General features: G+C 47.4%; 1 protein-coding gene across 2 annotated transcripts in view; it reads right to left on the reverse strand.

The window, feature by feature from the left end:
- The window catches only part of F13A1 (coagulation factor XIII A chain), a 152,236-nt gene that overhangs the window by 34,517 nt on the left and 102,980 nt on the right, over positions 1-14,739 (reverse strand). For both annotated transcript variants that reach the window (XM_079934613.1, XM_079934612.1), the window contains 2 exons: positions 8,170-8,273; positions 6,705-6,793 (listed from right to left, as the gene is read on the reverse strand). In XM_079934613.1, coding sequence (XP_079790739.1) covers positions 6,705-6,793; positions 8,170-8,273 — 193 coding nt within the window. The remainder of the gene's footprint in view (positions 1-6,704; positions 6,794-8,169; positions 8,274-14,739) is intronic.

Here is a 14,739-nt window from a genome sequence, read left to right on the forward strand (position 1 = left end):
AGACGCACTGGATTAGCTGCAGGGAACACGGGCTCTGATCTTGGGTGTGTACTTTTAGAAAGTTACCTTGTCCTCTCTGAACCTCCGTTCCTGCTTCTATAAAATGAAAATAATTACACTTGTTCTGCCAGTTTCATAGGAACACCTTGGGACTGAGCGAGATAGAATCTATGTGAGCATGATTCTTACAGAGGTTTGTAAACATCAAAATTGAGTAAAAATGTAATGATCATTGCTAGGTAATGGGAAAACTTGATGATAGATCCCTAGCTCTTAAAGATGAGGTTTAAGAGAGCAACTTTTCTCTGCTTTCTCACAAAATGTTCTGAATTTACGTGAAGTCTGATCTCTGTTAAGGAGAAAGGAAGTAGTCAATATTTATTGACCCATAATGTTTCAGGGACATTTTTAAATGATTTAATTTAAACCCCACAGCGACAATCCTGTGAGGTAGGTACTATTATCCCTCTTTTATAGGCGAGGCACCAAGAGTCAGAGAGTCAGCAGAGTGTTTGTGGTCACATGGCTGGGAGGTGGTGGAGAAGTACAAACGTGGGCAGGGGCATGCCCATTGCACATGCCCTGACCTTCGCCCTGGGTGGTCATAGCACATGCCCTGACCCTCACCGTGGGTGGTCATAGCACATGCCCTGGCCCTCACGGGGGGGGGGGGGCGGCCATAGCACATGCCCTGACCCTCACCCTGGGTGGTCATAGCACATGCCCTGACCCTCACCGTGGGTGGTCATAGCACATGCCCTGACCTCCACCCTGGGTGGTCATAGCACATGCCCTGGCCCTCACCCGGGGTGGTCATAGCACATGCCCTGACCCTCACCGTGGGTGGTCATAGCACATGCCCTGACCTCCACCCTGGGTGGTCATAGCACATGCCCTGGCCCTCACCCGGGGTGGTCATAGCACATGCCCTGGCCCTCACCCGGGGTGGTCATAGCACATGCCCTGACCCTCACCGTGGGTGGTCATAGCACATGCCCTGACCTCCACCCTGGGTGGTCATAGCACATGCCCTGGCCCTCACCCAGGGTGGCCCGTGCGTGTGCCAGGGAGCTCCGCAGCTCACTACCTCTCCCGAGTCACCCCACAGGGCCATGGCACCACGTGGTAGGGAGGCGCTTCCAGGCCCGGGGCCTGGGTGGTTCGATGCTGCCTCAGGTTTCTGAGGGGTGATGGTGTTGGCCCTGTTCCTCAGCAGAGTATCCAGGGCTCGGTGGCGAAAGGCACGTGCTGTGAAAGGCTGAAATGCGAAACCAGGAATCAGGACAAGAGAGGACAGAGCAGACACCTCAAGGATATTTCTCATTTTGGAGAAAAAAGTTCAAGGAAACTTTAAATGAGCTTCCTGAGAATTTCAGCCGTCCCTCTGGCGGAGACCATGCAGGCATGGACTGCTCCCTCCTCACTTGCGAACTATAGCCACAATGATGATAAATGTCCTCTTAATAAACAACTCTTAAAGCAGCTTTCAGTTTTCCAGGGAGACAAGGCTAAATATGAAAGTGGATGAATCCTCGTCTCCCCTTGAGCATAGCTTAGGAAATTTATGTAGGCTAAAATCTCAGGCCAGCCCACTACACTGTCCCTTGTGAGGAAAGGAAAGGAGAAACACACACATAAAATGGCTTTTGCATATGTATGTTGGGCGTGAGGGTTTAGGGAAAGGATCCTTTCCAAGTGACATCCGCAAGCTTTCTTTTCGGTTGCAGCTGCTAGTGTGGCGGTTCTCCGTCCTGACTACTGCACATTAGAATCACCGAGGGGCTTAGAATGTATGCCAGACCAGCTGGATCTCTACGGTAGAACAGTCATAAGGGGAAGAAATATTGGACCTAGGCTCCGTGACTTTGGGCAAGTTACTGAATATCTCTGAGCCTGGGTTTGATTATACCTCCCTTGCAAGGCTGGCAAGTAGATAAGCAACACCTGTGAAAGTCCTGTGTTAATTTCTTTTGCGTGGAAAGGAGTCTCCGGGACCCTCTGGTCTTACCCATACGTTTGAAAGGGCTCTGGTCACGCAGAACCTGGGCAACCCAACGTGAGATACGGCTATTCTCAGCCCCACCACCCCTTGCTTCTTGGCGAGACACAGCCACTTCCAAAGTGGGGTGGACAGTAGGAGGAGAGCTTTCCTACCAGGAGGAACAGGATGTGTAAAGACTCTGATACGAGAGCGTGTTTGGATGTTTCAGGGCCCCTGGGGCTCAGCAAAGGTGGGCTGGGTCCTCAGGCTAGAGAGGGGCCTCTCTGCAAACTTCTGCTTGTTGCCCAAGGAATGTGAACGTGTGTCCACTGCCGGCAGAAGCTACACTTCTCACCTCTCAGGATGGAAGCTCTGGTTTTCAGGACCCAGGACAGTGTCTGCTCTCTTCATCTGTTCCCAAGGGGAAGTAACTGCCCTGCAGGCTGTGCTGAGAAGGGGGTGCTCCTTCCAGGGCTTCTGAAGGAACGCAGTGGGTGCCCACCTGGTCCTGGAGCCCTCCTGGCACAACTGCCAGACGTCGAGCCCTTGCTTGCCACTCCTTCAGCCCGCGGACGCTGGCTACGCGGCCACACTCCCGTGTGCGCCCCCTGCTGCTGCGTACGTGGGCCTCATCTCCCACCAGGACTGCCGGCACTTGAGGGTGCCACGTGACCCCTGTCTCTCTGGGATACTGCTCTCAGCAGTGTACCATGCACACGCTTTCGCTTGCTCTATTCATTCATATATTTACTGGTGGCTGCCGTGTACCAGACCCTGCTTTCAGCGATGAGAAGCCAACAGAGCCCAGCTGCGTGGAACTTACATTCTAGCAGGGAGAGAAATAATAACACTGAGTCAGAGTAGAAGGACAGAAACAACAGGGCAGGTGGTGACGTTTCAGGTGCGAGGTGGTGTGAGTGAAGGTCTCTTCGAGGAGGTGAGCTGAACAGAGATCTGGACGCAGGGAGGGAACAGGACATGCGTAGTGGGGGAGGAGCTGTCATAGCCAAAGGAACAGTATGTGTAAAGACTCTGACAAAATAGCAAGGTCATTGTGGCTGGAAGGAAATGAGCAAAGGGATGGGGGTGGAGGGGAAGCCAGGGTCCATATCGCACAGAACCTTGTAATGATTTATGCCTCAGTGTATCGTAAAAGTGATGGGAATCCGTTAGAAGGTTTGGGGCAGGGGAGTGACACGTTTCTATTTACATTATGAAGGATACTTCTGGCTGGTTTGTGGAGAAGAAACAGGAAAGGGGCAAGCGAGGAGGAAGCAGATGATTTAGGGGCAGACGTCCCAGATCTCAGTGCTGTTCAGAGCTCAGAGGGTAATGATAGAGATCACTGGCGTGGTTGGATCTGTGATCTTATTGGAAGGTATTATATCTCCGTTAAGATGCCTGAGGAAGGTGAAGAAGAGAAGCCAAGACGATTTCAAGTTTTCATAGGTTATTTGAACAAATGGGTGAACTATTTTAGATCGGACTAGGGGATGCCAAAAAACGGGCTGCATCTCGTAAGTGGCAGCAAAATGAACAAGCTTGAATTGAGAACGAAGAATCTGCAGAGAAGCAGTTGCACAGTTAGCACACAGGGAACTGCTGGCCCGGAGCAAGGGAAGGTGTGGCCTCCGGAGCAATGGGGTGGTGACTGCGGCCCCGAGGAGCCTGTCACTGCTGCCGTGAAAATTAGCTCCGGGCCAGGGAGGGAAAATGGGTGCGCGCATGTGCGTTTGTGTGTGAGTTTGAGTGGGATGGCGTGAGGGGGTCAACAGACACACCTAGAGGAAGCTAAGACAGAAGAGAAGCAGCAGCTCCTGAATGCTTAGTGAACGTGGGAATTGCGTGGGAATTGGGAAAGTAGCCCCGACACTGAGAACCGTTCTGCTCTCTTTAGGAGCCGCAGGTCCCCAGGAGTCAGGGAGGACGGGCCGAACAGCCTCCGGAACCAAGAAACTCACCGCAGGGCTGAGGGCATGAGAAAGGAGGCGGGTAGAGAAGTAAGCTTCGGTCCCTGGAAGAAATCTAGAAATGGGAAGGAAGCGTAGATTTCCAAAACGGAGGAGAAGAGGAGAAGGGCAGAGGTAGGAGGCTTTTCGTGCATACCTCTCTTATTTGGGGTCGTGCTTTCACTACCAAAGCCCTGGGAAAACCAAAGGAAGTCAATGAACATGATGCTTGATCTGGCCCGGAAATGAGTAAGGAGTGACCAAGAAAGTCAGTCTGCCGAGAGGCAAGAAAAGGCACGTTCCGGCTGACGTGGCTGGGGTCAGGGAGAGGCAAGCTTAGGCAGCAGGGAGGCGAGAAAGGGAGGGAAGATGCTGTCTAGAACCTGAGTCACATAGACTCTCATTAAAGTGAAATCCGACGCGCCCCATGGACTCCTACTTTAGAACCCTTGAGAAAAGGGTCCTCACGCACTTTTCAGCAGTTGGAGCATCTCTTATAAATGGCTCAGCCCTGAAGCTCAGCGCGTGCCAAAGCAGCAATCCTACACGCTGTCAGACCAGTCTGCAGTGGGTGAGAGAGGAGTAATTATAACCCGAGAGTCCCGCCGACATTCACAACACCGCGATCTATATTTAATAACAGCTCTTGGGCAATTCGCTCTTGGAGGGAGGCTGTTCCTCTCCCCTTCGCAGCAACAAAGCTTAATGAAAATACAAAAACAAGGCTTGGCGAGTTTTAGAGTGATTTCCCATGAAGAAGTGCTCATAGCATCAGAAATGATCAGACGGCAGCTGGGGAGGACTGGATAAATCTTTAAATCTCAAAATGAAGTCGAGAGGGTGAAATTCCAAATACGGTCTGCCTGTTCTCCCAAGGCTTCTAGAAGCTGTGATGGTGGGAACAGTAGAAGAGACACTGTTCCTCTCGTGTAATTCACATTTTCGCTTTTGCTTATTTCTGAAACATTTCCCAGGCCCGCCCCCTCCTGCCCCCTCCTTCCCCGCCTGTCGCCGTTTGTCTGGTTTGGGCGTGGAGTAACATCCCAGCCTTCCCGTGTTCCCCGCACCCCCGAGGCCTTCCCTTCAAGGCCGTGCTGCACAGGTTCCCGTCCCTTCCCCGTGGGAAGCCTGTCGTTTACAGGACGAGGTGCCCGTTTCTCAGAACAGAAGGTCCCTTGTCTAGTTCCCTCAGCTGTCGTCATTTGACGCCTCCCAACACATCACTTTTCATGAGCCTGTATAGTTTTTCATTGTCTGCACGTACCATTCGGGGGCTCAAGTTTTCTCCTCTGTGTAAAGTTCTTTCCTTCCTCTGGCTTCTTTCTTACCCTCTTCGCCTGAATAATCACTAATCATCCCTCCAGACATGCTTCAGGCTCTGCTCCCTCCAGGTAGCATCTCTGGCCCTCCTTCCATGGGCTCCTGTAATACTCCACTCATCGTACCGCGGCTATCACGTAGCTGTCCTTGTATCTGTCCCCAGATCACGCTCCCTAGACAGGGGCTTGTGGCCTTTGCTGTCCTGCCTCAGTTCCTAGCTCATATGTCTCAATTAACTTCAACGCGAGTCATTTATCACCCACATTGCTGTCTGACATTTAGTTCCACAGCATTCCTTGCGTTATTGTTATTTAAACGTTGCTGTGTTTACCTACCACCATCTCCATCAAGAATCCAGTTACTTAAGGACATAGGCTTCTGAATTCCCACAGTGTCTGGCACGTAGTGGGAATAGACATGTACTCATTCTAGAATAGTAGCAGAAAGGGGTGTTTACTGGCATGAGCTCAGGTGCCTCCCTGGCTTTAAATCTTAGCACTACTCTTTGTTGGTTAGATGATTGCGGGAAGGTTATTTAACCACTCTTTGCCTCATGTTTCTCTTCTGTAAAATGGGAAGAATTATAACATCCATTTTAAAGGGTTGCTAAGAGCATCCGATGGTAGGCAAAGTGATTACGTAGCAGTAGGCGTTATTTCATTGCGTTCATTCGTGAAATTATACTCTAGGTCAGTCCTGCCTCTCAGCCTCTCATAAACCTCTGTTCCTCACCCCTACCTTCAGCAGCCTCCTGGCCTTCTCCTTCACCTGATGTCTCTTACATTTAATTTGACTTTCTGAGCTCTCTTTGGAGCACCCTTGAACTGCCCTCTCTGCTTCCGACCTCCATCCAGTTCTTGCAGAATTTCAGACCCTTTCCCAAACCGTCCCTATCCACCCTTTAGTGTGCAGCGTTCTAGACCCTCTTCTCCCCTCCGTATTCTAGCAGCTGTACTCTCTGTCTCCACTGTTGGAGGATGGCCTGGAATGGCAGGAAATGGACTGGAGTTCCCAGACTAAGACCGTAGTTGGGGTGTGTTCAGGTGTTGTTCCGTGTGCACTGTTGGGCTAGTCTCAGGGTGAAGAAGTACACTCTGCCGTTTCAATTCATGGACCGTCTCCACCAATTTTTTGTTGAGTGATTCATTTAGTCACTTAATTTCTTGGGAGCAGTTGATACCTACTTCAGGGGTCCAGAGAACTAAGCTAAGGTTAGTAAAGCAATTGCTTTCCGGCAGAAAAATCTCAAAACATCAAGGAGAGAAAAATGTTTAAGTAAGAACTGCATTTAGCATGCAGTGCCTGGGGGTTGGAATGATGTCTAGTTCACTTTGTAAACATGAAGCACACACTATGTACCTGGGAAATTTAGAAGTAACAGCCCAGTACCTTATTTTTTGATGTGTTAAGAGGTTGGGAAGGAAAGCAGCTCTTTTCCCCAGCTTCCCACTTACCTCTGCAAAAACGAAGGGTGCGTCAAACTGGAAGCAAACATTGCCGTGCTTAATGGCTTGAACAGAGGCCGGGCCGCACCGATACATCCCTGTATCACACAGAGGAGGGGCAGCATGAGTTTGCCATCTTCAGTTCTGTCCAGATACAGAGCTGATCTGGATCATAGCCCTGAGGTGACTCCGTAGAGACAAATGTTCCTCTACTTCATCACCGAGGTAGCCCCAGTGCTTTCCATGGCCGGAGCGGGCCATGGACTCACGTGTGTAATCGAGAGGGAATCGTTGGAAATGACTCTGCAAACCAAAATTTGAAGCCACGAAAAGAATATAGGGCAAAACTATTTCTGCATCTACTCTTCCAACTACAAACAGACTCAAGTGTGTTGGTGCCCAGCCGCTGGCTTACACAGGGCTTATCCTTTCATAACTCGTATCTGGAATGTTGGAAACAGTGATCCGTCCTCAGTGTTTGTGTTGTTGTTTTCACTTTTGTTTTTTGTGTTTGGACGTTATGGACACATGTCAAGTTTAACTGGAGAATCTGGACATTAGCCACACACATGGACCAGGTGCACTCAGGAAGTCAGTAGGCCCACGCTGACTGTCACAAAGTCCTTTGAATTTTAACCAGCTATCTCTTGTTAATAAGAGATTAGCTGCCGTTAGTCACCCAGCTATCTCGTCATGATATATAATCCGGAACACCAGAAAGTGTTGAAATTTTTCTCTTAAAATCCAGTATTGTACTGGCGTTCCCTTATGAGTATGTAATGAACGTTTTTGTGTATATATATATATGCACACATCGATATCTTATATCAACACCTGGGGAGAGAAAAGTCATGTCCTAGACCACTGATTTTTATCATCATGCTAAAGAGAAATGGGGCCTCACGATGTGTGTGATTTTATAAAAATTCGGTGGGAGAGGGGGGTCATAGCTGCCACTACTTAGCACACATGTTAGAAGATACGTACCTACATACTCAAGTTTTGAAAGAAATCACACAACCTAAAAAGAAATCAGCGTCTGGAGAAACAACAAGTTAAAGGATGATCTGTAATTATTTGTTGAGTTCTTTATTTTCACCACTGCCATCTATCTTATCACTGTTTATCAGGCAGGGCTGAAGTCTGTTTTATAGCCTAGCAAAAGTGCTTACCCAGATACATTTTCTCTTGTCTTCAAAACTGCTTATCAAAGCAAGAATCGATGAGGTTATATATGTTAAGTTTTATGCTCTTTTCCCCCCTAGAAGTTACAAAATAATCAGAGTGAAGACGACCAATGAAATGCAGTTAAACCTGGCTGGCAGGTAGTCAACCCTGTACATGCGCCCAGGAAGCACACTTCTGATGCTGTTCCCACTGGGAGGGAGTGTTTCCCACACATCAAATGCAATCATAAAAGCAAAATAAAGATGGGCAGTACATCCATTTCCCTGAGGGAGGATGCGGTTTTTACCGTCGCTGTTTTCCTGCGGGGTGCTGTCCACGACTTGCCAACCTCCAAATCCAATGGGAAGATCAGGCCTCGTCATCCAGGCTTCGTTCCAGCAGTGGTAGTTCCTTAAAAAACACCACCCCAGCGAGATTAAACTTCCCATCACATTCAATGCTTCAGGAAATCAAAAAGTGACCAAAAATCCTGTGACTATGCTACCTATAAATTATCAGAATGGCTTAAGCTAGCTGGAAGCTTCCCAGAGATATACTGGGGCTCTAGACTTAAGTTTTCTGTGCACGTCCTTTCCCACTGGCACCCCTGGGACGGCACTCATATGGCTGGACATTGCTCTCTCCCCCACTAATATCAGCTTCAAGGCCACCCAGAGATATTCTAATCAATGCCTTAAACAATTTTGATCTTAACCCTTGTCTACTGCCTAATGAAACAGAATTTACTATGGGCTCAAGGGATATGGCAGGGAAGAAAAGGTAATGAAAACTGAGATACATATTATCTTTGAATTCCTTTTATATTTATATGTATATTAGATTTATAAAAAGCATATCCCTTTGTAACGATTAAACAACAATGCTTTTGTTTACGGGCTTAGACTATTGCCATAGAAACTGTAATGTTAACTCCTGACTGTAGCTGTCTGTAATTTGTGGCAAATTTCCATCTGGTGTCCAACAAGAAGGAAAGGTTGTCAGGGTAAGTGTCTCTTTACACTTTATCAAAGGTGGGTGACCCATGAGCTGAAGGCCAGGCAAAACTTTTCAGACTTAGCAAGTGACCCTTGAAACAAGAGCATGGGATAAAAATATCATAGGGCTTCCCTGGTGGCGCAGTAGTTGAGAGTCTGCCTGCCGATGCAGGGGATACGGGTTCGTGTCCCGGTCCGGGAAGATCCCACATGCCGCGGAGCGGCTGGGCCCGTGAGCCATGGCCGCTGAGCCTGCGTGTCCGGAGCCTGTGCTCCGCAACGGGAGAGGCCACAGCAGCGAGAGGCCCGCGTACCGCAAAAAAAAAAAAAAAATCATCACGAATTGTATTATTACGTCCTTGGAAAGACCTGAAATTATGTGACGTTACAGAAACAATGGGAGCACATTAACCTGTCGGCATTACAGAAAATATTCATATAGTAATAACAATCTAATGGTGGCATGAGGTAGTTACAGCAGTCTTTATAGCACTGGTGAATTTCAGATCCAGCTACCATCCACCCATACCTCAGTGTCCTTCACTGTCAGTAATTCGTGCATGTGCCCATCTCTCTCTGAGTTCAGCTCATCTTCGATTGGCTCAGTTCAGAGGTATTCACTTATCTATGGGCCCATCATGCACCAGGCACCATGCTGGACACCCAGTCATGATCAAGTCATAGGTTCTTGCCCATAAAGAGCCCCACGACTGAGGAGGAATGATGAACACAGAAACCAATTGTGAAAACATTTCATAGGTTTGCTGTGAGGCTTAAACAAGCTAATACGTGTACAGCACTTAGAACGGGGTCTGGCATATGACAAGAGCTCAAACATGGTAACTCTCCGACGTTTAAAAATAATTGATTGAAGTGATGCATGCTACAGGGGAAATTCATTTGGGGTACAATCGGGTCTCAGTCGGGAAGCCCTTGGGGCAGGAGGGAAGGCACCACAGCAGAAGTGGTAGTTGAGCTGAGTCCCCCAAAATAAAAGGGAGTTCAGCAGATTAACAAAAGAACTAAGAACAAAGCAGTGGAGACAAGAAATAGCCAACATGGTGTGTTTGGTGACCTGTATGCTGTTGTGGCGGGTGAGTAGCATGTCTGCATACTTGTGTGCGTGGGAGAAGAGGATTGGCAGGTGAAAATGGGCAGTACGTCACAAGACGGTCAGGTACGCATAGTGCAACTGTAGGCCAGGCACTGTTCTAAAGCCTTCATGTACGTGAATACATATGATGTTCCCAGCACTCTACGAGAAAGGTATTGTTATTATTATCCCCCACTTACAAGGGAGGAAACGGAAGCACAGAGAGGTTAAGAATCTTGCCTGACGTTGCACAGTGTGTTAGTGATAGAGCTCCAGGATCCATGCTTTTAAACACTGAGCTATGTTGTTGGTGAGGATGAGATTGTGAGATCCTTTTATCCCAAGTTAAATATTTTGGTTTTATCCTTGGGCCAGTTAAATTTGCAGATCTGTATTTGTGGAAGCTGGGCGAGGACCAGAGACTGAGCTGAGCTTCCCCTCGTCACCGTGGAGAAGGAGAGGAGCTGTCAGAAGGGAACTGTGAGTGTTGAGGAAGCTTTTGAGTTTCCAGGGAGTGTGATGGTTCCATTCACCAAGACCGAATGAAGAAGAGAAGGTTTGTGTTGGGGGCTGGTGTTGGGTGGGTGACATGTTCATTTGGGACATGAGGAACTCGAGTGCCCGTGAGAAACTCAAAGGATGAAACCCAAGAGGCATTTTTATGTACACACGTGACACTCGGAATTTGACGTAGGAAGCCACTGGCGTCTTTATTGCTGATGGAGGAGAGTGGTGAGGCAAACGCCAGCTGCAGAGGGAACTGGAGGGGAGAAATGCGGAGTGGATTTCTCCCCCAAGGGTGACCTAGGTTGTGAATGCAAGAACAGACGATAGGGCAGTGGCTAGAAAATAATGCAATGCGGGAAGATTGTTTTGATTATTTTTACGTTAGGAGAGATTGTCATGTCTATGGAGGAAGAACCAGTAGAGTGGGAGTGAGATAAAGATAGAATAAAGGGAGAGATGGAATAAAAAAAGGCTCAAATACCAAGGATGCAGGAGGATGAGGTGGAGAGCAGCGCCATGGACAAGTGTGGGGAGCGAGGCATTGTCTGCAGGGGACGGGGGTGCAGATGTAGGTCAGGGTCAAGGTGTGAGGTGTCGGGGCACAAGCATGAGGCTGGCTCCCACCTGAGAGCCTCTATCTTTGTTCTGAAGCTGGAAGGAAGGTCACGGTGATCAGGTAATAAGCAATGCTAGCCCCCCTTAAGAACGGTAAACGTTGCACCATCAGGCAGAGAGATCCAGAAAGAACAGCAGTGAGACACTTGCAATCCCACATGGCCACAGTCACGCTTCCTACACAGCCTGCGATGTTTAGCAACCCTGGCTTCCACCAGCACTAGGGTAAGAGGCCCCAGAACCTCCTTATTTAAATTCAAGTATCCTGGGCCAGGTGAGCCTTGAACAAGATAAATAAGCTTTGCATTTCAGATCTCAGGTAAAGACATTGCTTTGAGGATTTTATTTCCTTTCAAATGACCAGGAGATGGGGAGAGGTTTCTTCTCTCTGTACTCACGGTCTCTTCCACTTTCACCTAAGACTGAAACCTTATTTGTGTGTTTGGGGTGGAAGAGTTTAATAAGAGGGTCAGGAACTTGTAGCAGTGGGTGAAGTGAACAGAACTTATGCTCTGGAGGGGTTGGGCCTTAGTCAACGGGTGGAAGGCCAGTAGCTGGGCTCCCAGATTGCCACGAGCAGAGGAAGACGTTGCAACTTCTGAAGAAATGGGGCTTTTTCCATCATGCCATTCTCTCTGCTCAGGAATGGCCAGGGGAAATGCATCCTGGGCCACCCATGCCACGAGGATCCCCTTTTGGCTGGATGTTCAGTATTTCTGGGTATACATGCCTGCCTTTTGCATCTCAAGTTCCCCTATGAAAGGGGTTAACATTTACAGACATTGCTGAATTCCGTTTACCTACTATCCAGGCTGGGAAAATATATATGCTTCTTGGAAAGTTTTTTTTTTTATTTTAAAGCTTTTTAGCCTAGATCTGTATCTAGATAAATGTATCTTGCTGTTTCATCATATGCACTTGCAAAGTGTGTGGATTCATTTTGTGACCTCCGCCTGCCTGTTTACCATCGCATTCCCAGAACTAGAACTGGCCCATAGGAGGTGCTCACAAAGTATTGATTGCTTGAAAGTTAAGGATATCTCCCAGCAAGGCAGGCAGGCATAATTAAATCTTTGTGTGTTTGTTTCTAAGATTCACGGTTTTGTATTTTCTCAGAGCCTTCATTTGAAGCCCGACTTCCCACCATACCATCAAAATACGCAGTGTCCTTTTAAAGTTAAAAAGATTATCAACCTTCAATGTGATCTAGTATCCTTGTTGCCTCTTTCTAAAGAAGCAGGGTAGAAATTAAAATAAAGCCCCCATCTCGTCGAAAGTTATTTAATCAAATTGAAAATAACTTCTTTGGGGAGATGATGGAGGTAACAAGTGAGCATCACATCTTTACTATGTTACTTCCTGTATGTTTCCTGCAGCGGCAGCTAGTGATTTCTAGAACTCCTTTCAAGGATGTAGGAATTTGGTAGTATCGGAGCAAAAGACGCAGAGAATCTTCACCAAAAGCAGAGCCTCGCTAGCAAAGCAGCACCATGCGCTGCTGGGGGACCCTGGAAGGGACGTGGCAGCATTGGTTTAGTTTATCCTTTGATTTGGTAAACTCCTTTCCTTAGAATTACATACATGCAGAGATAAGAATGTGAAATGTTCATCCTTGCATAATTTTTAAGAAGGAAAATCAGAAACTGTCCAGTATGTGATTAACTATTTTAAATCACAAAATAAAATACTATTCAGCCATAAAAATCAGATCTGTACGTATTAGGTAGGGAAAATAACCATGGCATATCAATTTTTAAAAATCACGCTGCAGAACACCAGGTACAGTGTTCATCGTGTATGTATATATGTGTGGAAGGCAGAACGTGAAACGATCCTCACACTTGTATAAATCCCTCCCTTTGAATGTGGGTGAAGTCTATGAATAGGATGGGATGTCGCTCCTGTGATTACATTTTTACATGGCAAAGAGGATTTTGCAGACGTAATTAAGGTAAGTAAGCTGTTGATTTTGAGTTAATTATAAAGGAGATTATCATGTGGGCCTGACCTAATCACGTGAGCCTTTAAATCTGGGAGGTCTGGGACATAGCAAGCTAGAGATTTGAAGCAGCAAAGACATTCTCCTGCTGGCCTCGAAGAAGATGGAAGCTTCCATGAGTTCTACAGCTGCAAGGAACTGAACTTTTCCAAGAACCTGAATGAGCTTGGAAGAGAGCCCTGAGCATCAGAGGGGACCACAGTCCAGGCTAACACTTTGATTGCCATCATTTGAGACCCTAAGCAGAGGACCCAGTTAACCTGGGCCCAAACCCTTCGCCTACAGAGACTGTTGGATAATAACTTTGTGTTGTTTTAAGCTGTCAAGGTTTTGGAAATTTGTTATGCAGCAATAAAAAAATGAATACAATATGCAAAGGGACCCATTAAAGAATCTTTAGCAAAATGTTGTAAATGTTCTGAGTAGCTGGAAAGTGGATGACTCTTATTTTTATACTTTTTTCTGTAATGTTTGAACTTTTTATAATAAATATATACTAGTCCCCCTCACCCCCCAAAAGAAACAACCATTAGCAGGACTCTTTTTTATTAAAGAAGGAAGAGCACAGTTCTAACAACTGGCTAAGGTCACATCCAGGGTGACAAGTGCCCATGGGAGGGTGCAGAGTGGACAGAAAACACAGCTGAGACCAGGATGGGCTTCGGGGCTCTGTGTGCTGTAAGTTCAAAGAAAATAGAGTGGATAATTTAAGCAAGGAGTCCTTTACTGCCTTTAACTTGGCTAACTGCTTAAACATTCCACAGGGTCATCTCATCTGCAATCTGTGCAGAAAGGTTTTCTTCCCTAAAGGGAAGAAAGGGACGTGGGACTGTAATTTTGTTTCTGCAGCGTTATTAGGGCTCAAGGGAGAGCACAAATAAGCCTGAGAGAAAGCGGGGGCAGAGGTGTCTTGGACCAACTTCAAGTGTAAACCAAGTCTTTGAATTCTTTTATTTTACAAATGGCAGGGGGTAGAAGAAAGACCCTGGTCTGTCTTGCAAATTATTTGTGTTTGTCGCAGATGGGCACAGCCCTACCTCTCTGGCCCTGTTGTTATACTCCTGACACAGGCAATGATACTGGTGACAAAAACGACAGCACGCCCTGGACTTGTTAAACTCTGGTCACTCCAGTAACGAAGGGGGGTGGGGGGGGAAAGAAGTAGAGCCAAGTTGGTGGACTCTGACGCTTGCCTAGTAAGCATTCCAAAGTGGAAATAAAAGCGTGGACCAAGAAAAACCTTGCCAGTTGGGAAAGGTAATGAAGCAAGACAACGGAAAGGAATTATTCAGAGGAAGGGAAGTATGCTGGAGGAATCTTTTATGGAGCTGGGGGCTGGGAGAACCACGCTAGTGCAGAATGCAGCTGTTCATTGTTGGAGTGCTGAAACCAGGAAGGGGCATTTGGAGTTCCTCTGGGGTCTTCTCCACTGAAGGCAAAAGTCCAATCAGGTGGAGACCAAGCCAGTGCCCCCTGTAGGAACCAGTCACCCATCAAGAAAAAAGAGAAAGTAATGAAGGTGTTTGTTTTTGCTTATAATATGCAGGGAAGGGATCCTATGATGTTCATTAAGAAGTCACAGTTTAGGGCTTCCCTGGTGGTGCAGTGGTTAAGAATCTGCCTGCCAATGCAGGGGACACAGGTTCGAGCCCTTGTCCAGGAAGATCC

Source organism: Stenella coeruleoalba, assembly GCF_951394435.1.
Source record: "Stenella coeruleoalba genome assembly, chromosome: 10".
Lineage (NCBI taxonomy): Eukaryota > Metazoa > Chordata > Mammalia > Artiodactyla > Delphinidae > Stenella > Stenella coeruleoalba.